The sequence below is a fragment of the Heptranchias perlo genome, chromosome 2 (assembly GCF_035084215.1).
Source record: "Heptranchias perlo isolate sHepPer1 chromosome 2, sHepPer1.hap1, whole genome shotgun sequence".
Lineage (NCBI taxonomy): Eukaryota > Metazoa > Chordata > Chondrichthyes > Hexanchiformes > Hexanchidae > Heptranchias > Heptranchias perlo.
The window spans coordinates 127,597,976-127,622,723 of record NC_090326.1 but is presented as its reverse complement, the minus strand read 5'-3'; the positions used below and the strand labels follow the sequence as shown (position 1 = coordinate 127,622,723).

At 44.3% G+C, this 24,748-nt stretch overlaps 1 protein-coding gene across 10 annotated transcripts in view; it reads left to right on the top strand.

Annotated features, from left to right (window-relative positions):
* The window catches only part of nebl (nebulette), a 352,049-nt gene that overhangs the window by 222,869 nt on the left and 104,432 nt on the right, over positions 1–24,748 (top strand). For 6 of the 10 annotated variants that reach the window (XM_068007095.1, XM_068007099.1, XM_068007098.1 and 3 more), the window contains exons 1-4: positions 21,675–21,803; positions 21,893–21,964; positions 22,335–22,439; positions 23,371–23,481. The exons of 2 other annotated variants lie outside the window; for them this stretch is intronic. In XM_068007095.1, the coding sequence (XP_067863196.1) occupies positions 21,753–21,803; positions 21,893–21,964; positions 22,335–22,439; positions 23,371–23,481 (339 nt within the window). In that variant the 5' untranslated portion in view covers positions 21,675–21,752. Of the gene's footprint in view, positions 1–7,200; positions 7,362–21,674; positions 21,804–21,892; positions 21,965–22,334; positions 22,440–23,370; positions 23,482–24,748 lie in introns of those variants that run through there. 2 more of the 10 variants (XM_068007097.1, XM_068007096.1) reach the window with 2 other exon arrangements.

Below are 24,748 nucleotides of genomic sequence, written 5' to 3'. Positions count from 1 at the left end.
CAACTTTTCCTGATAAGGATATCCTCTCAGTTCTGGTATCATTCATATGAATCTTTTTTGCACCCTCTCCAGTGCCTGTATATTCTTTCTATAATATGGAGACCAGAACTGTGCACAATACTCGAACTGCTATAGCATTATTCAAACAGCGTAGCTGACTCCAACGATGGTGTTGGGAGACAGTATGTATTAAACTATTCATGTAACCAATATTTCAAAAAAGGTTAGATGAGGGTAATTCGAAACATACATATAAAATGATGTGGATATTGTTCTGTTAAATGCAAAAATGGAGATGGCATAATTGCTGTACGATCTAACAAACACCAGTAAAATATGTAGTGTGCTGTACTTTTCCCAGCCCTGCAACACAGGAAGGGCTATAAATACAAATTAATGAGGAACTTGTGTGTGCCATGCAAATGGAGAAGAGAAACAAAATGCTAATATCTTGCTATCATCGAGGACGTCATACAACAAAGTGATAAGAAATCACTGATGCTCTCTTTGATGGTATTTGTTAGATATATACTATAGTTCATAATACTTGTTAAAATTGGAGCTCAAATTTACTCTTACCCACCCAGGAAGAACGGTGCAGGTGTGAGTTTAAAATGGCAGCCACATGGAAGCCGCTGCATACCCACATCAGTCCTGCCTCCTGTGATTTTTAACTCCTGGGTTTTCAAGAGCATGGAGGCTGTCCATCACAGGCAAGCAGAGGCCAATGATTTAATTCAAACCCCAATATAATTTCAATATTGAAAAGGCATTTCGCCAAGCAGCATCGGGCCAGAAGAGGCCATGGTAAGTATTAATATTTTTAAGTTTTGAAAGGTTCCTTGTGACCCAAGAGGAGATGGCTCTTCCTGGCCAACAAGGAAACCCTGTGCCTCCTCTGCCCCGAGCTTTCCCTCCAACCTCCTCCGGCCGTGATTGGCCAGAACCCCTGCTCCTGCATTTCTTACCTTGCCGGGGTCCATTTCCTTCTGCCTCTGGTGGCATTCCTGCATCCACCCTACGGTCATGATGTCATTGCTGCTGGTTTCAGGTGGGATACAGACCTGAACTATTTAAATGAGGCCCGGGAGTTAAAATGGCCCAGGCCTCACGCCGAGCAGTCCATGGGGGTTTCCCTCCAGCCTCGCAGCCTACTCGCCAAGTAAATCGTGGCAGTGGTTTTGAAAATATTTATCTTGAGTTATATGAAATATTCCTATAGCAGCGCAATCATATAAAAATGGGCACAATGCATACATGCTAACCTAGAAAACCAGCATAAACCAACAGCTTCAGAAATGCTGATATAGCCCATCAAAATTTGAGAACACACAGCCCTGCATGTAGGCTTATGATATTTAGTTACAATGAAAGTGCGGTGAGGCATATATTTGCAGGTGTACCCAATATATCATCACGTATATAGCTGAAGATCATGGCAAAAATTGTGAAAATTTGTCCTCAATATCAGACTAATGTGGATATGTGTTCGTATTCTCTGTTGCCAGATCTGATAAATTGTTTTTAGATTGTTTATATGGTTGTCATGGTGACATGGAGGCACTCTTCTTCCCATCTCTTCCATCACACTTACACTCTTTTTCCCTCTCCCCTGGTTCATGTTGGCACTTTTCTTTCCCTCCACCCTTTCTAATTCATGTTGCCAATCTTCTCTCCCCTCCTCTCTCCCTCCCACTTCACAACAGCACTCCTCTCTCCTGATCTTTGGAGTTCACATTTGGCACTCTTCTCTGCCCCAAACAGTGGGGCAGGATTCTGCCCATCACAGAGATGCCCTTTCTCACCCCTGGACAACTTTCCAGCCCTAGGATAATTAGCATGCTGGAAGCAGGCTCCCTGTCTTTTTCCCAACGAGTTGTGCCAACTGGGGAAGGAAACCGATTCCTGCTTCAGCAGGAAGATGGAGGCAGTCAGCCAGTAAAATTGAAGAAAAATTTTGTTTTTGCTCTTGGGACCAGTGCATAGCTTCCCTACAAGAGCTATTGCACAGGCCCATCTGTGGACAAACCCTTCAGACTGAATGTTGTCATATAATAATGATGTAGAGTGCACTGGCAGCTGTATTGAGATCAACTGCTGGCGCAGAAAGGGACCTAAAACGAAATAAAGGAACTCCATTAAATTAACAGAATATATTCAAACAATATGTTAGTGATTACAAAGCAACAACGTAATCAGGGTTTAAGATAATAGTTGTAAACCACTTCATCAAGTTTATAATGTCATCTAAACTGCTTGATTAGATTACCGTTTTGTAATAACTGTTCTATATTCTCTATATAGAAAAATGAACCAATTGAATATGACTTCTCGTTGAAGAAAGTAACCAATATTTGCTAACAACATGGTTTACTGGTGAAAATATTACTACAATTAGTCAGCTACTCTTAGTTACTAATCTCTTGGCAGCCACCCTTTTGCATTTAATTAGGTATAGAAATTACTAGTGATATTCATGCTGTAAAGGCGAAAAGTTAAGGAATTTTAACACCTGTAATATGTTTTGAATCAAATTGATAACTGTTTTCATTTTGGAACTAACTTGACCCTCCCTCCCTCCCCCCCCCCCCCCCCCCCCCAAAAAAAAGTTTACGTTTTGCTTTTCCTCCCCATCCCCTGGGAAGATAGTCACTGGTTGGTTGAAGGAATCGAGAGCTGTATATCGAAGTTTGTAGATGACACTGAAGACAATACTAGGCATTGTAGGTTGTGTAGATGGGAGAAGGAAATTATAAAGGGATAGAGACAAACTAAGTGAGTAGGCAAAATTATGGCAGATGGGCTTCAATGTGAGGAAGTGAGAGGTCATCCACTTTGGATCCAAGAAAGGCAAATCAAAATATTTCCCAATGTTGTGAGACTAGGAGCTGTGAAGGAGGAAAGGGATTTAGGTGACCTTGTGCATTAATCACTAAAAGCTAGTGCACAGGCGCAAAAATAGTCAACTAGGCTAATGGAATGTTGGCCTTTATCTCAAGCGGTTTGGAATACAAAAGTGAGGAAGTGATACTTCAGTTGTACCGAGCCTTGGTCAGACCCCATCTGGAGTACTGCGTTCAGCTTTGGGCAAGGTACCTCAGGAAGGATATATTGGACTTGGAGGGGATGCAGCGGAGATTTACCAGAATGTACCGCAACTTATAAGGTTAAATTAAAAGGGTAGGTTGAATAAACTTGGTTTGTAATCCCTTGAGTTTAGAAGGTTGAGGGGTGATTAATCAAGTGTTTAAAATGATAAAGCGATTCGACGGCGTTGAAACAGAGAAACTATTTCCTCTGGTAGGGGTATTTTTTTTTATTCGTTCATGGGATGTGGGTGTCGCTGGCAAGGCCAGCATTTATTACCCATCCCCAATTGCCCTTGAGAAGGTGGTGGTGAGCCGCCTTCTTGAACCGCTGCAGTCCGTGTGGTGAAGGTTCTCCCACAGTGCTGTTAGGTAGGGAGTTCCAGGATTTTGACACAGCGACGATGAAGGAACGGCGATATATTTCCGAATTGGGATGGTGTGTGACTTGGAGGGGAACGTGCAGGTGGTGTTCCCATGTCCCCGCTGCCCTTGTCCTTCTAGGTGGCAGAGGTTGTGGGTTTGGGAGTGCTGTCGAAAAAGCCTTGGCGAGCTGCTGCAGTGCATCCTATGGATGGTACACACTGCAGCCACGGTGTGCCGGTGATGAAGGGAGTGAATGTTTAGGGTGGTGGATGGGATGTCAATCAAGTGGGCTGCTTTGTCCTGGATGGTGTTGAGCTTCTTGAGTGTTGGAGCAGCACTCACCCAGGCAAGTGGAGAGTATTCTATCACACTCCTGACTTGTGTCTTGTAGATGGTGGAAAGGCTTTGGGGAGTCAGGAGGTGAGTCACTCGCCCACAGAATACCCAGCCTCTGACTTGCTCTTGTAGCCACAGTATTTATGTGGCTGGTCCAGTTAAGTTTCTGGTCAATGGTGACCCCCAGGATGTTGATGGTGGGGGATTCAGCAATGGTAATGGCATTGCATGTCAAGGGGAGGTGGTTAGACTCTCTCTTGTTGGAGATGGTCATTGCCTGGTACTTGTCTGGTGCAAATGTTACTTGCCACTTATCAGCCCAAGCCTGGATGTTGTCCATGTCTTGCTGCATGCAGGCACGGACTGCTTCATTATCTGAGAGATTGCGAATGGAACTGATCACTCTTCAATCATCAGCGAACATCCACATTTCTGACCTTATGATGGAGGGAAGGTCATTGATGAAGCAGCTGAAGACCTTTGGGCCTAGGACACTGCCCTGAGGAACTGCTGCAGCAATGTCCTGGGGCTGAAATGATTGGCCTCCAACAACCACTACCATCTTCCTTTGTGCTCGGTATGACTCCAGCCACTGGAGAGTTTTCCCCCTGATTCCCATTGACTTCAATTTTATTAGGGCTCCTTGGTGCCACACTTAGTCAAATGCTGCCTTGATGTCAAGGGCAGTCACTCTCACCTCACCTCTGGAATTCAACTCTTTTGTCCATGTTTGGACCAAGGCTGCAATGAGGTCTGGAGCCGAGTGGTCCTGGCGGAATCCAAATTGAGCATCGGTGAGCAGGTGACAAACCACTTTTTATATTGCTTGCTAGAGTGAAAAGCAGTTTATCATTTTTTCCCAAATTATAAATTTAATTTTGTGTGTTGGTTCTAACCATAAAAGACCAGTTTTTATATTTCTTTATGGAATTTTGGTAGTTAGCCAATTGGTGACCAGTTAAATTTGTTCACAGCTGCCTGGAAACAGACAGACTGGGTGAATAGAATATGTTTTGCTGTACATAATAATATCATGTCAAAGGAAGGATGAATCACCTCTGACTATGTGGACAATTTAAATGTTAATAGTCAAATACAGTTAGGTGACAGAAACACCGTTGCCTATATCTACATTCTTTAGTGATTTGACCCAGCGGCGATGAAGGAACGGCAATATATTGTTGACAAGTTGGGGCTAGTAGGAGAACTTTGTGAATGTTAATTGCACTTATAAACGTCTCGTCACTGACACTGATCCGAGTTAAGTGTCACTACAGAGAACCTGAAACATTTTGTGTCTTTTGAAATGTATTTTGGACCAGGAATTGTACTTTTTAGTAATATTTTAAAATCTGCTTTGTTTGCTACTGTTTCTGTTAATTTTTTTGTGATAAACCTGATTCAAAAATCATGGAGGGTGTTGATAGAGTAAATAAGGAGAAACTATTTCCAGTGGCAGAAGGGTCAGTAACCGGAGGACACGGATTTAAGGTAATTGACAAAAGAACCAGTGGCGAGATGAGGAGAAATGTTTTTACCCAGCAAGTGGTTGTGATCTGGAATGCACTGCCTGAAAGGGTGGTGGAAGCAGATTCAATAATAACTTTTAAAAGGGAATTGTATAAACACTGTTCCGTTCCATTCGCAACCCCTCAGATAATGAAGCAGTCCGAGCCCGCATGCAGCAAGACCTGGACAACATCCAGGCTTGGGCTGATAAGTGGCAAGTAACATTTGCACCAGACAAGTGCCAGGCAATGACCATCTCCAAGAAGAGAGTCGAACCACCTCTCCTTGACATTTAACGGCATTACCATCGCCAAATCCCCCACCATCAACATCCTAGGGGTCGCCATTGACCAGAAACTTAACTGGACCAGCCACATAAATACTGTGGCTACAAGAGCAGGTCAGAGGCTGGGTATTCTGCGGCGAGCGACTCACCTCCTGACTCCCCAAAGCCTTTCCACCATCTACAAGGCACAAGTCAGGAGTGTGATAGAATACTCTCCACTTGCCTGGATGAGTGCAGCTTCAACAACACTCAAGCTCGACACCATCCAGGACAAAGCAGCCCGCTTGATTGGCAACCCATCCACCACCCTAAACATTCACTCCCTTCACCACCGGCGCACCGTGGCTGCAGTGCGTACCATCCACAGGATGCACTGCAGCAACTCGCCAAGGCTTCTTCGACAGCACCCCCAAACCTGCGACCTCTACCACCTAGAAGGACAAGGGCAGCAGGCACATGGGAACACCACCACCTGCATGTTCCCCTCCAAGTCACACACCATCCCGACTTGGAAATATATCGCCGTTCCTTCATCGCCGCTGGGTCAAATCCTGGAATTCCCTTCCTAACAGCACTGTGGAAGAACCTTCACCACACAGACTGCAGCGGTTCAAGAAGGCGGCTCACCACCACCACCACCTTCTCAAGGGCAATTAGGGATGGGCAATAAATGCCGGCCTCGCCAGCGACGCCCACATCCCATGAACGAATTTTTAAAAAACTTGAAGGGAAAAAAATTGCAGGGTTATGGCGAAAGTGCAGGGGAGTGGGTCTAATTGGATAGCTCTACCAAAGAGCTGGCACAGGCATGATGGGCCGAATGGCCTCCTTCTATGCAGTATTTTTCTATGATTCTATGGTATATTGAATGAGTTATATGGTCGTGTCGACGATAATTTCTCCATCTCTGAGAATACTGGGCTTGAACTGTATTCAGTGAATTTATCAACATAAGGGGTTTATTGTTCACCCTGAGTATGCAATCTCCAGATTACTTTGTGTATAAGGTCATGTTTTGGCTCATAGGAAGAGTAGCTTGCCTGTGGAAGTGGCGTTTTTGTGTGAAGCATAAGGGAACTGTCTGGAGGGTGCCTGAATCACCATAATGGTTCCTTGACTTTTCATATTTGACTTTCTGAACAAAACTGTGGCACAAAGAAACTTCAGGGGTTTAATGCTAAATAAATACAAAATGTCACTGCTGTAGTCTAGGTTCCCCCCACGGTGATAGCTGGAGCTATGATTAGTCAGACATCCACGTCAACCGTTTTTGTATGTGACATTTCAGCTTATCCACAATTTTAATTAGGATAGAAAGCTCCTTCAAGGCAGCAATAATGATTTTTGAATTGAAAGCTACAGAGGAATATGGAGATAGACATTCCAAATAGTTCAAAACAGCCAGATTAACATGGTCTTCATATAATTGAGACCCTTGATGATACGTCTAACCTCTGGTCATGAAAAGCAACTTGTTTATCTTAATTGAGCCAAACAAATGACTAATATAAGATTATGCAATAGCTGGCCGAATGTTGAAAATACTTTCAAGAATTTAAGTCAGTCGGATTTTTGAACAAAAAGGAAAAGAGCAAGTTTGGGGTCAGAAGCAGAATTCGACAGGAAGGAAGCAATAACAAAAGAATGAACTGTTTTTAGTAGAATGCCAAGATTTTGAAATAGCAACATATCAACAGTTACCATGGCTGCACTAAAAGATATACAAGCAAGGCAAGGTTTCAGCTCGTTTGTAACTAAGACTTCAGATAATATGTAAGGTAACTAAAATAATTTTTTTTAAGCTGGATTTGAATTTAAAGATACTTTTGGAATCTAAACATATTTTAGCTCAAGTTAATTGCTCTTCGCATGCACTCAGTAGCTGAATTGCTGTAAACTTTGGATATGTTTGGCCTACATTAACAAAATGGATTTATTATAACATATTATAAAAGCCATTTTTTTCTTTTAAAGAAGTGCAGAAAATCTGGCTTAGTTTAACATGCATGTTGACTTGCCAACATTGAAAGCTGATTGCGGGGTGGGGGATCGGGAAGGGGGGAATACTATGGGCCCGATTTTAATAAGGCGGCGGGATGGCAGCAGGGTGGGGGGGGGGTGCAATGGGTGTGCGGCAAACGCAAATAATAAAAACTTAACCGTTCACCATGCGATTGTGACTTAGGAACATAGGAACAGGAGTAGGCCATTCAGCCCCTCGTGCCTGCTCCGCCATTTGATAAGATCATGGCTGATCTGTGATCTAACTCCATATACACGCCTTTGGCCCATATCCCTTAATACCTTTGATTGCCAAAAAGCTATCTATCTCAGATTTAAAATTAGCAATTGAGCCTAGTATCAATTGCCGTTTGCGGAAGAGAGTTCCAAACTTCTGCAACCTTTTGTGTGTAGAAATGTTTTCTAATCTCACTCCTGAAAGGTCTGGCTCTAATTTTTAGACTGTGCCCCCTACTCCTAAAATCCCCAACCAGCGGAAATAGTTTCTCTCTATCCACCCTATCTGTTCCCCGTAATATCTTATAAACTTCAATAGATCACCCCTTAACCTTCGAAACTCCAGAGAATACAACCCCAATTTGTGTAATCTGTCCTCGTAACTTAACCCTTGAAGTCCGGGTATCATTCTAGTAAACCTACGCTGCACTCCCTCCAAGGCCAAAATGTCCTTCCGAAGATGCGGTGCCCAGAACTGCTCACGGTACTCCAGGTGCGGTCTAACCAGGGTTTTGTATAGCTGCAGCATAACTTCTGCCCCCTTGTACTCTAGTCCTCTAGATATCAAGGCCAACATTCCATTAGCCGCCTTGATTATTTTCTGCACCTGCTCATGACGCTTCAATGATCTATGTACCTGAACCCCTAAGTCCCTTTGGACATCCACTGTAATTGGTGGCCGTTAACCCTGTTTCCGGGTTTGCCGTCCGAAAGCTACGCAGCAGGCAGACTGCGCATCCGCATGACAGGCTGTCAGCTGTAGCGCCTAGATTTAAAGGGCCGTTGCTCCAATGGATTTTGCTGGAGCAAAGAGCAAGACGACCCAATAGAGCAGCACCGGGGTAAGGCTGCTCCAAGATTCAGCAATGCCTCACTTGAGGTGCTGCTGGCTGGGGTGAGGAGGAGGAGGGATCTATTTTACCCGGCCGACAAGAGGAAGTGCCCTGCCTCTGCCACCAAGAATGCCTGGCTCAAGGTGGCAAAGGAGGTCACTAACAGGAGCAACATATCCCGCACCAGGATCCAGTGCAGGAAGCGTTTCAATGACCTAAATAGGTCAGCAAAAGTGAGTATATTTGCGAGGAACTGGAACAGGTGCTAGGAACCCTAGTAAAATTGAAGCCAATGGGAATCAGGGAGAAAACTCTCCAGTGGCTGGAGTCATACCGAGCACAAAGGAAGATGGTAGTGGTTGTTGGAGGCCAATCATCTCAGCTCCTGGACATTTCTGCAGGAGTTCCTCAAGGCAGTGTCCTAGGCCCAACCATCTTCAGCTGCTTCATCAATGACCTTTCCTCCATCATAAGGTCAGAAATAGGGACGTTCGCTGATGATTGCATAGTGTTCAGTTCCATTTGCAATCCCTCAGATAATGAAGGAGTCCGTGCCCGCATGCAGCAAGACCTGGACAACATCCAGGCTTGGGCTGATAAGTGGCAAGTAACATTCGCGCCAGACAAGTGCCAGGCAATGACCATCTCCAAGAAGAGAGAGTCTAACCACCTCCCCTTGACATTCAACGGCATTACCATCATCGAATCCCCCACCATCAACATCCTGAGGGTCACCATTGACCAGAAACTTAACTGGACCAGCCATATAAATACTGTGGCTACAAGAGCAGGTCAGAGGCGGGGTATTCTGCGGCGAGCGACTCACCTCCTGACTCCCCAAAGCCTTTCCACCATCTACAAGGCACAAGTCAGGAGTGTGATGGAATACACTCCACTTGCATGGATGAGTACAGCTCCAACAACATTCAAGAAGCTCAACACCATCCAGGACAAAACAGCCCGCTTGATTGGCATCCCATCCACCACCCTAAACAGTCACTCCCTTCACCACCGGCGCACTGTGGCTGCAGTGTGTACCATCCACAGGATGCACTGCAGCAACTCGCCAAGGCTTCTTCGACAGTGCTCCCAAACCTGCGACCTCTACCACCTAGAAGGACAAGGGCAACAGGCACATGGGAACACCACCACCTGCACGTTCCCCTCCAAGTCGCACACCATCCCGACTTGGAAATATATCGCCGTTCCTTCATCGTCGCTGGGTCAAAATCCTGGAACTCCCTTCCTAACAGCATTGTGGGAGAACCTTCACCACACAGACTGCAGAGGTTCAAGAAGGCAGCTCACCACCACCTTCTCAAGGGCAATTAAAGATGGGGAATAAATGCTGGCCTCGCCAGCCTCGCCCACATCCCATGAACGAATTTTAAAAAAAACAGGTGCCACGCGCACTCTCCAGAGAGGATGGAGGAGTCCAACTCCTGCATTAGTGGAATGGGGCACAGGTACGGGAGGGAATCTCTGAGAGTGTGTCACAGGGACGTGAGGGACCGTCTGAGATAGTCTGGCAGGTAACTGTGGAAATGTCTGAGATAGTGTCGCAGGTAAATGCGGGAATGTCTGCGATGGAGAGAAGGCTAGCCTCCATTGTGCTTCAAGCACGGCTCACAAACGCGTCTATTCAGGCCCCGACAACGGCCGTTTGTACTCACGGTGAACAACGTTCTGCCGCCTTAAACAAGCAGACAGAAACTTTACAACTGGACTTCCAAGGCATTATATGTGTCCTCCAAACTGTTGTCCAGCAGGGTGGTAGGAGTGATGTGGGCCTGGTCCAGGAGATGGATGATGGCAAAAGGGGACATGGAAGTGGGGATGCCACTCAAAGTGCTCCCACGTCTCACCCGTTGCCCCCCTTTTAACCAGTGCCCGCAATGCTGCCTCCTCTTCAGGTGGCCGAGTCTGCCCCTGCACAGGTGCAGGTGGAGCAGTCTTAGGCGGAGCCCTCATGGGCTCCAAAACCCAGAGGGTGTTGCAACCTGCCTCCACCTCTGCTGCAGCCACAGGGGATGCATCACATAGAAAGGCTAAGGATTTGTGATCACGAAGGGTATGCACACGGGTGTCTGATAGACTGTCATGTTTTTCATTCATATTTGGTTTTTGTTAAAGTCACATTAAATGTTATCATTCTCACCACTGCTGCCACATCTTGCCCATTCTTGACTGGCTTTTGTGATAGCGCCCTTTCATGTGCTTCATCATGAAAGGCAACACTTGATGCCACCCATTAGGTGACTTTACAGTGGGTGTATGTGTAGTTGCAGGACTGTTTTGTACGGGGGTTGGGGGCACTGTTGTTGGCGCTGCTCTTTCCAGGTGGTGAGAGGACTGGACTATTCTCACTTTGTGATCTTATGAGAACTGCTCACATGAGCGACTCCCTGGCCTCGTGAGCAGCCACATGAGCCGCTGCTCTGCTCATGGGTTCGTCCTCCTCCTCTTCCTCCTCCTGCTGCTGCTGCTCCTCCTCAATGTTGATTGCAGATGTGGATGCTGGATGAGGGTATGGGGCCTCTCTGTTGCGCCATGTTGTGCAGGACACAACACACTACTATGATGCAACCCACTCTCGCTGGTGCGTATTGAAGTGCTCCCCCAGAACGATCGAGGCACCGAAATTGCATCTTCAGCAGTCCCATCACAGGACCTGGTGGTGATGTGGTTGTCATTGTATCGACGCTGTTACTCGCTGATGGGGTTCCTCAGAGGTGTCTTCAGCCACGTGTGCAGGGGGTAACCCTTGTCCCTGAGGAGCCAGCCCTTACGGGTGTTCAGTGCGTGGAAGTGGTCCGGCATATTGGATTCCCTCAAACTGAACGAATCATGGCAGCTGACACGGAATCTCGCACACGTGAAGAAATCTTTTGCGGTGGTCACAAACAAACTGAGCGTTGATGGAGTGATGGCCCTTGATGAGCTGTCCTGGCTCGTGTGGAAATGCTCGGATTGCTATATGCATGCAGTCGATTGCACCCTGTACATATGGGAAGCCAGCCACAGGGTGGAATCCCGCTGAGGGTGTGCATGGGGAAGTTGACTTATTGCGAGGCTCTGCGAAACAAGCTGTCAGTGACCTGCCTTACACACTTGTATGCAGATGACTGAAGACCCCGGCGATGTCACTTCGCTGGAGGCTAAGAAGTTGAGGGCAGAGATCTCTAACAGTGACGGATAATGAGATGCCACCAGGCCCAGCCGGGAACAGCTCAGCATGAAGATGTCTGCGACCACTTGGCGACTCATTCGGAGCCTTCATATGCACTGCTCCTCAGAGGTCCAGGAAGCTGAGCCTCGGTCTGTCGACCCTCTGTCAAGGGTAGTGCCTCCTGCGACATTGGTCCCTCTGTTGTTTCCCTCTGCTCTTGTGCAGGTGCCTGTGGCGCAGCACTGTGTTGTGGAGCTACAAGTGGCGGAAGTGCACGCGTGCGTGGCGAGGACGGTGATGATCCTCGTCCTCGGTGAGCACAGCCATTGTGCCCTCCCATCCTGATGGTGTCAGTTTGAGGGGGTCCAAAAAGTTGATAAGTATGTGAAAAATTCTGAGTGTAAACCAAGAATTTTCAGTCTAAACACAAAGATCCCGCAGCCAAAAGTTTGTCTGAGAGAACTGAGTGCCCTGCTGCAATAACTCACCTTTTATCCCTATCTGTCAAACAGAGATTTAAATGTCCAAATGGCTGCCGGCTGAAACCCGACTACTTTCCAATGCCGTGTTTCACACAGCACAGGAAACACGTTGAGGCAACGTTGAAATCGCTTGCCTTCATCGGTAGTTGGATTTATGGATTTTTAACTACTTTAACTGGTTGAATTGCTGCTTTAAATATCGTCCGGCTTTAATTGCTAGCGGGACCTCCGGGTTTGGGAACGGCATGCGCACCCAGATGACTTGGTCATGAGATTTCTTTGTCGTGTTGGACCCGGGATTCCTGCCCACTCCAAAAAAAACCCCGATTTTCTTTGCCCTCCGCCCCCAACTGCACCCACAGATTTTGTTTAAAATCATGCTCTATGCATTTAACATAAGAACATAAGAAATAGGTGCAGGAGTAGGCATTTGGCCCTTCGAGCCTGCTCCGCCATTCAATGAGATCATGGCTGATCTGATTCTGGCCTCAACTCCACTTTCCCACCTGTTCCCCATATCCTTTGACTCCCTTGCTGATCAAAAATTTGTCTAACTCAGCCTTGAATATATTCAATGACTCAGCCTCCACTGCTCTTCGGGTCAAAGAATTCCAAAGGTTCACAGCCCTCTGAGAGAAGAAATTTCTCCTCATTTCCATCTTAAATGGGCCACCCCTTATCCTGAGACTATGCCCCCTAGTTCTAGATTTCCCCTATGAGGGGAAACATCCTCTCAGCATTTACCCTGTCAAGCCCCCTCAGAATCTTATATGTTTCAATAAGATCTCCTCTCATTCTTCTAAACTCCAGTGATTATAGGCCCAACCTGTTCAATTTTTCCTCATAAGAAAACCCTTCCATACCCGGAATCAACGTCGTGAACCTTCTCTGAACCGCCTCCAATGCAAGTATATCCTTCCTTAAATAAGGGAACCAAAACTGTACGCAGTACTCTAGGTGTGGTCTCACCAGCACCCTGTACAATTGTAGCAAGACTTCCCTGCTTTTATACTCCATCCCCTTTGAAAGAAAGGCCAATATTCCATTTACCTTCCCAATTACCTGCTGCACCTGTATGTTGACTTTTTGTGTTTCATGTACGAGGACACCCAAATCCCTCTGTACCGCAGCATTTTGTAGTCTTTCTCCATTTATATACTATTTTGCTCTTTTATTCTTCCTACCAGTGGATGACTTCACATTTTCCCACATTATACTCCATCTGCCAAATTTTCGCCCACTCGCTTAACCTTTGCAGACACTTTGGGCTCAATTTTTCCTGGGAAATTGCGGGTGCATTGGGGCGGGGTTCTGAAAATTGGGGAAATTCCATTCTGGTTTGGTGCCTCATTGAGGTACTTAAAACACTTTACTTGTGACATATTAGGTAGTTAGAACAATTTTTAATTTACCTGGCCGGCTTTCCCACAGCTTCTGATTCACGCCTGGTGAAACCAGGCATGAAGGGCCAGATCAGGCAAAAAGAAACAAAATAAATTACATAAAAAAACCATTGCGTGAAGTTAAAACACAAAATCAATCTACCTTTTCACCCTGCTCCGATATCCGATATCACCCCCTTGTCACCCCCATCCCCCCCCCACCAATCTTCCACTCTTCTCTCCCCCCCCCCCCAAATCTTCCACACTTCTCTCTTCCCCCCCCCCCACGATCTTCCACTCTTCTCCCTTCCCCCCCCACGATCTTCCACTCTTCTCCCTTCCCCCCCCACGATCTTCCACTCTTCTCCCTTCCCCCCCCACGATCTTCCACTCTTCTCCCTTCCCCCCCCACGATCTTCCACTCTTCTCCCTTCCCCCCACGATCTTCCACTCTTCTCCCTTCCCCCCACGATCTTCCACTCTTCTCCCTTCCCCCCCACGATCTTCCACTCTTCTCCCTTCCCCCCCCACGATCTTCCACTCTTCACCCTTCCCCCCCACGATCTTCCACTCTTCTCCCTTCCCCCCCACGATCTTCCACTCTTCTCCCTTCCCCCCCTGATCTTCCACTCTTCTCCCTTCCCCCCCACGATCTTCCACTCTTCTCTCTTCCCCCCCCCGATCTTCCACTCCTCTCTTTTCCCCCCCCCCACGATCTTCCACTCCTCTCTTTCCCCCCCCGATCTTCCACTCCTCTCTTTCCCCCCCCGATCTTCCACTCCTCTTTCCCCCCCCCCGATCTTCCACTCCTCTCTTTCCCCCCCCCGATCTTCCACTCCTCTCTTTCCCCCCCCGATCTTCCACTCCTCTCTTTCCCCCCCTGATCTTCCACTCCTCTCTTTCCCCCCCCGATCTTCCACTCCTCTTTTCCCCCCCCCGATCTTCCACTCCTCTCTTTCCCCCCCCCCGATCTTCCACTCCTCTCTTTTCCCCCCCCCGATCTTCCACTCCTCTCTTTTCCCCCCCGATCTTCCACTCCTCTCTTTTCCCCCCCGATCTTCCACTCCTCTCTTTCCCCCCCCCGATCTTCCACTCCTCTCTTTTCCCCCCCCCGATCTTCCACTCCTCTCTTTTCCCCCCCCCGATCTTCCACTCCTCTCTTTCCCCCCCCCCGATCTTCCACTCCTCTCTTTTTCCCCCCCGATCTTCCACTCCTCTCTTTCCCCCCCCCCGATCTTCCACTCCTCTCTTTCCCCCCCCGATCTTCCACTCCTCTCTTTCCCCCCCCGATCTTCCACTCCTCTCTTTTCCCCCCCCGATCTTCCACTCCTCTCTTTCCCCCCCCGATCTTCCACTCCTCTCTTTTCCCCCCCGATCTTCCACTCCTCTCTTTTCCCCCCCGATCTTCCACTCCTCTCTTTTCCCCCCCGATCTTCCACTCCTCTCTTTTCCCCCCCGATCTTCCACTCCTCTCTTTTCCCCCCCGATCTTCCACTCCTCTCTTTCCCCCCCCGATCTTCCACTCCTCTCTTTTCCCCCCCCGATCTTCCACTCCTCTCTTTCCCCCCCCGATCTTCCACTCCTCTCTTTTCCCCCCCGATCTTCCACTCCTCTCTTTTTCCCCCCCGATCTTCCACTCCTCTCTTTCCCCCCCCCCGATCTTCCACTCCTCTCTTTCCCCCCCCGATCTTCCACTCCTATCTTTCCCCACCCCGATCTTCCACTCCTCTCTTTTCCCCCCCCCCCGATCTTCCACTCCTCTCTTTCCCCCCCCGATCTTCCACTCCTCTCTTTCCCCCCCCGATCTTCCACTCCTCTCTTTCCCCCCCCGATCTTCCACTCTTCTCTTTCCCCCCCCGATCTTCCACTCTTCTCTTTCCCCCCCCGATCTTCCACTCCTCTCTTTCCCCCCCCGATCTTCCACTCCTCTCTTCCCCCCCCCGATCTTCCACTCCTCTCTTCCCCCCCCCGATCTTCCACTCCTCTCTTCCCCCCCCCCCCGATCTTCCACTCCTCTCTTCCCCCCCCCCCCGATCTTCCACTCCTCTCTTTCCCCCCCCCCCCGATCTTCCACTCTTCTCTTTTTCCCCCCCGATCTTCCACTCCTCTCTTTTTCCCCCCCGATCTTCCACTCCTCTCTTTTCCCCCCCCCGATCTTCCACTCCTCTCTTTTCCCCCCCCGATCTTCCACTCTTCTCTCTTCCCCCCCCCCCCCCCCCCCGATCTTCCACTCTTATCTCTTTCTCCCCCCCCCCGATCTTCCACTCCAGTGCCGGATGACCTCTTGCTCTCCTTCTCTCCCCATCCCCCCCACCCCCACCCGCCCTCGCGTTGCAGCTCCTGACAGCAGCCAGCCTGTCAATCAGCCTGCCGGGCGCAAAACCTGGAGAGCACGTTAATCACCATCAATTACGATGCGTTTGCGTGTGAAATGGTAAGCTTTGTTTATTTGGGTTTGCCACGCGCACCTTCACCCCCAACACCATGAGCTCTTAACTTGTGCAGTAACCTTTTATGTGGCACCTTATCGAATGCCTTTTGGAAATCCAAATACACTACATCTACTGGTTCTCCTTTATCCATCCTGCTCGTTACTTCCTCAAAGGACTGTAATAAATTTGTCAAACACGATTTTATATACAGTCCTCTCTTCCCTTCACACTTTTTAAAAAGTCTGCCCTATATAGGAGTTTACCTGCTTTCCCTTTTGAGTTCTGATGAGGACACTATCCAAGACCTCAATCTGTGTTTTATTTTCTGATGCTGACAGACCTGTTGTGTATTTCTGGCATTTTGTTTTTATTTTGGATTTCCAGCATTTGCAGTCTTTTTTCTTTTTAACTATATACATTTTTGGCATATGTTTTTCATTTGAAGGGGCACTATCTTCATCGGATAAGAGGGGAGTGTTTTTTGTTTAATTTGGGGAGGGAAAAGAGCCAGCAGAACCAAGCCTCATTTTGTCACCAATTGTGTGCTTGTAAACAAATGAAGAAAGGTTTCTGAAAATACTCCATTAATCTGTCTTTGTTCTCTTATTGTCAGCTGCATGTAGTTGCACAGCATTTAAAAGTTTTTGTTCAGTTATATTTATGATTCAGGCAGCTCTCTTTTTCAAGCACTTGCACTGCTCTGACAGTATTAACCATATTGTTTTAGCTTCCATTGCACCTTTTGTGTGGCAGCCTTGGTTTTCCACTCCTTTTCTGCAGTTACAATTTTTTTAATATAGAATTTTGTGGAATAGTGCAGTTTTATTAGTCAAAGAGTTTGCTGAGAATGTTGCAAATCTACAGTCTTTTGAAAACTGCATTCTAATAAATGCAGTTTATTAGACTGCAAACATAGGCTTGCATAGAAATGACAACACAGAAACGTGCCCTTCAGCCCAACCAGTCTGTGTTGGTGTTTATCCTCCATATGAACAGTAATTCTAATCCCACCTGCCCAACCTGTTCCGATATCCCTTTATTCCCCATTCCTTCGCTCACCTATTTAACCTATTCTTAAATGTTGACCGGGTCTCTGCTTTAATCATTCAACAGCCTCACAACCCTCTGTGTAAAAAAAAAATTTTTCTCCTGCTGTCTGTCCTAAATCTCTTGCATTTAACTTTACATCATTATCCCCACATTCTAACCTCCTCGATCACTTTGTTTCTATCGCATTTATCCATGCCGTTATAATCTAAACACCTACATCAAATCACTCCTTAATCTCTTCTGTTCTAACAAAATCAGCCCAATTTTCCAATTCTTTCTTCATATTTGTATTTCCTCATACCAGGCAGCATCCCAGTGAATCTGTGTTGTACCCTCCCTATTGCCTTTATAGCCTTCCTAAAACGTGGAGCTCAAAACTACACAGTGCTCTAACTTATTACGGTTTAATATAGATTGCAATTACATCTCAACTTTTACATTCTGTCTTTTTCCATAAAACTCAGTTTTCCATTAGCGCTTTTTTATTGCCTCGTTCACTTGAGGTGTTTCTTTTAAGATTGTGTGAACTCCCAAATATCCTCTACTCTTCAATTACCCAGCTTTCCCCCATTCCAAGTATAATTATTACTTTTTTTAACCAAAATGTACCACCTCACATTTACTGACATTGAATTCCATATGTAGCCACTTCCCATAAAGTTTTTGCAGCAATCTTTTAGGGCTGCTGATATCCATTTCCTCCTCTCTTCCCACCCCCCCACCCCCGGATCTGATATGTGCTGGGAGCTGGCTACATTTATAATTAGCTTGATACCAGAAGTTCAGGTGGGGACATCAGATGAGTGCAAAACCATCTGTGCCCACCCGACACCTGGTCCTCACTTGTTTCAGACCTAACATTCTGGAGATGATAAACTCTCAAAAATATTATCACCTTTAAAGTTCTGGCCTAATCCATGATCACCCAGTATGATTTTTCACATAGCCCTTCCATCAATGATCATCTTGCCCAATGTTATGCACATCTGAAATTCTGTTCTTTATCATTTTGGTGGTTCATTTGCCACTGCCTTAGATATCTCCAATGATTTTTAGAGGAGCTGCCACCATACACACCTAAAAGAGTTACTATCAGATGGTTTTCTGCCAGAACAATGTCTAAAATCTAATTTCTTGTTAAATTAGTCTGTTTAAACAAGGCCAATTATGTAGGTATGAGGGTCGAGTTGGCTAAGGTAGATTGCAAAATTAAATTAAAAGATATGATGGTAGATAAGCAATGGCGAACATTTAAAGAAAGAATTCATAATTCTCAACAAATATACATTCCCTTGAGGAATAAAAACTCCACAGGAAAAGTGATTCAACCGTGGCTAACTAGAGAAATTAAGGATAGTATTAGATTAAAAGAAAAGGCTTACAATGTTGCCAGAAAGAGTAGTAAGCCTGAGGATTGGGAGGGTTTTAGAAATCAGCAAAGGATGACCAAAATATTGATAGAGGGAGAAAGCTGAATATGAGAGTAAACTAGCAAGAAATATAGGAACAGATTGTAAGAGCTTCTATAAGTATGTAAAAAGGAAGAGATTAGTGAAAGTAAACGTGGGTCCCTAAGGGGCAGAGACAGGAGAAATTACAATGGGGAATAAGGAAATGGCAGAGATGTTAAATAAATATTTTGTATCTGTCTTCACCGTAGAAGACACAAAAAAAATACCAGAAATAGTAGGGAACCAAGGAGGAACTTAAAGTAATTAAGATTAGTGAAGAAAAAGTGCTGGAGAAATTAATGGGACTAAAAGCCGACAAATTCCCTGGACCTGATGGCCTGAATCCTAATTAGATGAGGCGGTTGCAGAGATAGTGGATAGACTGGTTTTGATCTTCCAGAATGCCCTAGATTCTAGATCTCCATGGATTTGAAGGTAGCAAATGTAACCCTGCTCTTCAAGAAAGGAGGGAGAGAAAACAGGAAACTATAGGCCAGTTAACCTGACATCAGTAGTCAGGAAAATGCTAGAATCTATTATTAAGGATGTAATAACAGGCCACTTAGAAAATCATCATATGATTAGGCAGAGTCAACACGCTTTTATGAAAGGGAAATCCTGGGGGTCACCATTGACCAGAAACTTAACTGGACCAGCCACATAAATACTGTGGCTGCAAGAGCAAGTCAGAGGCTGGGTATTCTGTGGCGAGTGACTCACCTCCTGATTCCCCAAAGCCTTTCCACCATCTACAAGGCACAAGTCAGGAGTGTGATGGAATACTCTCCACTTGCCTGAATGAGTGCAGCTCCAACAACACTCAAGAAGCTCAACACCATCCAGGACAAAGCAGCCCACTTGATTGGCACCCCATCCACCATTTAAACATTCACTCCCTCCACCACCAGTGCGCCGTGGCTGCAGTTTATACCATCTACAAGATGCACTGCAGCAACTCGCCAAGGCTTCTTTGACAGCACTTCCCAAACCCGTGACCTCTACCACCTAGAAGGACGGCGGCAGCAAGCACCTGGGAACAACACCACTTGCACATTCCCCTCCAAGTCACACACCATCCTGATTTGGAAATATATCGCTGTTCCTTCATCATCGCTGTGTCAAAATCCTGGAACTCCCTACCTAACAGCACTGTGGGAGAACCTTCACCACGCGGGCTACAGCGGTTCATGAAGGCGGATCACCACCACCTTCTCTAGGGCAATTACGGATGGGCAATAAATGCTGATCTTCCAGCAATGTTCACATCCCATCAATGATCAAAATAAAAATATTGTTTCTCTTGCAGAAAAATAGTTGGAAAATGGAAGTAATGTTAATAAAAACAGATTTAACAGTTGTTAAATGACAATATCAAGCAAAGTTTTTCATATGATAGCCTCTCTGGAAGATGATCAGAATAGCAGGTAATACAGAGATATGATGAGAATTTTATCAAGAACTTGTAATTCACTAATTGAATATGCACAATGATGGACAGTAACAGCCAGCTTATTTAGGGGAACCTGGAGTTGGATCAGTGGAGCATGTGAACTTAATGGTGTATTTGACCATTTAAAATCTAAGCAAACTTAAATTGGGACGATAAATTTTATAGCAGAAACTACCATTAGGTACATAAAATGAATGAAGTTAATGAAATATTTTCCCTAATTGTAACTATCCTGCATTTAGGAACATTTCATGAATCTCTAATTTGCAAATCATTATTTTCGTGCAAGTGAACAAAAGATACATTTCTAGGCTTGATGATGTAACAACACTATTACAAACAATTTTAGGATTAATTTGGAGATTTCTCCAATTAATCAATTTGACCTCATGTTGACCAGATGCGCAAGCATACCAGATGCATATGCTTCTTAATAATGGGTTGATAGGACATGACCCAAAAAGAACTGGGACACAAATAACACCAAACGATTGAGATAAAATATGGAGGCGGACAGACTTACCTGGTATGAATGCAAGGGTTTAGGAGCCCCAGCGTAAAATATAACAGCTAAATTATTATTTGTGATAGTCAGGGGTGAATACGGATATTTGAGATCTGAAGATGAGCCTATACATTCAGATGCATGCCATATGATTAGTCTGATTGATAAAATCTCATAATGACTGGGCACTTCCAGTGAGTGGTCATAAACGAAACCGAATTCCTTTTCCTTTCCATATTTTGCGAATGGATTTATATACATACATGCATACATCTTTTAATAAAATTAATCACTGATATACAGGGACTTAGCACTCTTTGCAGGTGTACGATCAATTCTTAATCCCATTTATGTTTCATTGCGATCATATCTGTGTCCTTTCTGATTAGGTTATACTGGAAGGAATATGATCCTTAGTTGTATAGTGGGAGCCATTAAATGTATTAGAAAAGTGATTATCTCATCTAAAAAGCATAAAGATATGTTTTTAACATTTCATGGCACATTATCGAGGACTATATATTGAGGATGTTGGAACAATATAAGAGCTTAAATTTTGAAATATGTTTGAAGGTCTTTGGTCCTGTTGTAAATTGAATAAGGTAAAGGCAAATTTGTTACAGACAATCATCATCTCTCTCAAAATATTTAGTGCTGGTATGTAAGCTGAGTGTACTTCTGGCATCTAATTTGGAAAGGGTATTCAACATCCTCCAGATAATAGTTTTGCACAGACCAACAACACTCATTCCAAAGTAATGAAATTCCTTAACCCTTCTGTCTGCAAAATACTTTTTACGTTGTCAGCTGGGAATGGATTTAAACTATTCAGATATTTTTTCAGCTACCGAAGTTAATTAAATCTTGCACCTCATAGTCTTAACTCATGCAGACAGTGTTTAGGTATGATGTGAAAATGTAAAAAAATCTTTTAAAAAATGATTAACTGTAATGAGCTGGCCACTGGGGCCATCTGTGAAGCTTTCGTATTCACTTCGTTTGAATTCTTGAGATAAAGGCCATCAGCTCATCAAGTGCTTGCTAAATTAGGATGTGGTCTTGATAAACTACCTTCCATGTAACGGACATCAGAATAGACTATTGCAAAGCAGTTGCAGCTACTGATACATTTGTTGTGATCATGTATTTTCTTTTTAATTCAGTCATTTAAAAAAAAATGAGAGTCCATAATTCCAGAGAAGAGGAGGGAGAGGAAGAACAGGAAGAGGTTTTTAAAAAAACTTCAAAGTTGTTCTGTTATGTTTTAGTAACCTTTCATGAGAAGGTATTAGAGCAATGTTGATTTTTCTTTCACAGGCACTGAGTAAACCCTTTGTGAAAGACAGGAGTATTGAATTTGCCCAGAAATGTAGTAATCAGATAAGTGATGTAAGTATTTTTTGTTGAAACGGTATCTTGATATAATGCACTATATCAACATTCTTATTTTGTTGTGATATTAGTCTTTTTAAACCCCCAAGCAAAAAGTTAATTTTCACTTAGTATGTTGTGACACCAATGTGGTCAATTGTTTGGTGTCAAATTATATGGACTAATTTGAATTTGAAGTTCCCAGTTTTTTAAAGTTTCAGCAGTTTTATTACTAGTGGAATGTAACAAATGGAATGATCTGCCCAGAGTGTGTGGATAAACTGAACAGTGCATATTAAAATGGTGGCATATATTTGCTTAAAGGCCTTTGAATGACCTTGCAGTTTTGAATTTGTGTTACTGACATTGATTTTTTTCTTCTTTTTAGATTAAATACAAAGAACGATATATAAAGTCAAAAGGAAAGTATACTTTTGTGCCAGATACACCTCAACAACAATATATGAAAAATGCAACAGTTCTTATTTCTGAGGTAAGCCATATAGCATTTTATTCTAAATTAATGCAAGATAATTGCCTGTGCTCTTAAGTTTCTGCCATGCCGTATACTTTAACTGGTTTGCACCACATTAGCAGAAACGCATCAACACTATGGGAGTGAAAATTTGCAGAACATGATCCCGGTGGATGCGTCATGATATTGCCTGCTGGTGTCCTCCAGCAGTGACCCCATTGGAGTTTATGGGTCAGTGAGAGGGAGCTAATTAGCATGGGCTGACCAGCACCACTACAGGCGTGTCTCTGGCATCTGACTGTCCCATTTCCTTGGAAACTTTGGCTTTGATCTGCCCGGGATGGGAGTTAACAGGCCTTTGTTTTTCCACCACCATCAGCAATGTTCCCCTCAATACTCGAGCAAGGAGGCCAAAATGCTCACTGGCCTGGAGCAGATGTTGGAAAATTAATTTCCCAGAAAACATTAAAAACTGAGATTTCTTTAAATCTGTGGTCTTTCACCCATAATTGGACCTGTTTAAAATAAGTACGCTTCTATCATATTATGATCCACAAAGAAAGAAAGTTTGAAATGCATACAGTGATGTAAAATCACTTTCAGAAGTGCTGGGAATCTCCCAACTTCCAGCGAAGATTTAGGATGAAAAGCATAATTAGTTTTCTCAAAAATAAATATTTGATAAAATGAATTTCACAGAGGAAAATGTGCCATTTGTTTTAATGAAATATAAATGTTTACACTGTAATTAATGAACCAAAAATGGTTTATGTTTTTAAAAATTTGTAAAAATTCCATGATGTTAGCAACCTTGAAAACTAGATTTTTCACACAAGGTTGCTAAAAGTAGCTTTCTGTAAACACCCATTGATCTCTATCAATTTAGGTCTGGTTAACGTATCAGACTACACTTTCAGTAACATAACAGTGGACTATTTCTTCTTTGCAGACCAAGTACAAAGAAGCTGTGAAAAAGGAAAGTTCTAAGTGCTTGTATGCACAGATGCCAGCCACCATAGACACTGTATTTGCTAAAGAAGTTTCGCAGGTTCAAAGTGAGGTATGATGATGTAGTCTGCTGTTAAGTACCCGTTATGTAAAGTAAAATGCTGTATGCTACATAAGAAAGGAGTAGAGATAGTATTAATGTGGCACCCAAGATACCATCATCAAAACTGTAAAAATCATTAGGTGATATGCTTGCTGTCACTATTGTGAGGCAAAATACTTTACTTCTGATTGGAATACAAGTGGCCTATAGACATTAAATTGTTACATTTTCAAAACTTAGTTTTCTTGCATCGTACCTTGATGGGTATAGTAATCCAAGTAAATGTAGTGCTTCTTAAAGTTAATTTTGTTATTTCTCCTGCCCTAACTGAAGTAGAAAATAGTTTCAGTAGGGTTTATATTTCTTTATCAATATCCAGTCACCTTTACTGCAGATATATTAGACGCAGAGATCACCATGCCTGAAATTTTCCCCAGTACTGTGTGGGTTAGAGAAGTGTGAGAGGAACAGCAGCTGCAGAGTAACTCATCTCACTTACTGACAAGTCAAACAGGTTAATATAATAGAAAGACTTGCATTTATATAACGCTTTATCAACTGATTCAAATCTTTCAAAGCACTTTCACAAATTTTAGTTCTGTGCAAATCTGCAAATTTTAGTCCTGTGTAAATCTTTAAAGCACTTCACACAGATTTTAGTTCTGTGCAAATCTGCATGCTGGGATTTACAGTGAAATGAATGCTGTTATCATGATTGATAACTCAGACTACAACTCCCAGTGCGAGGATAGCAGGACATCCAGTAGAAATCTGGGAACTGTGCATTAACTTGCTGTACTAATGGCAATTATGTTTCCAATTCTCTTTTCAAATTGTAATCATAAAGCCCTGTGAACAAATATTTATGATTTTTGTCACATCAATACTCAAGCATATGGATCTAAAACAGCATGTGCTTGTTTTAGCATGCTGTGTACTCTGAGATACACACACATGCACTGATAAACCACCCAGATTATTAGAACCCTGTTTTATAGGATTTGGTTAAATGTTGACAATTCAATTCATGTAACTATCACAGAGAAGTAAATTGGATCTGCTTTAGAAAGAGCTTGCCTGCAAAAATGGACATTTCTTTGCGTTGTGTTTTAAATTGTGCTCCAGAAATATTGGGTTGGATTTCCCTTTTGATTTACTGCCTTTTTGGGGCAGTTCTGGGACACAAGACTGAGTAAAATGCGGTGGTTATGGTTACCACCTCAAATATACTGATTAAAAACTTGCACCAAGATTCTTCTCTAAATATAGCACTGCA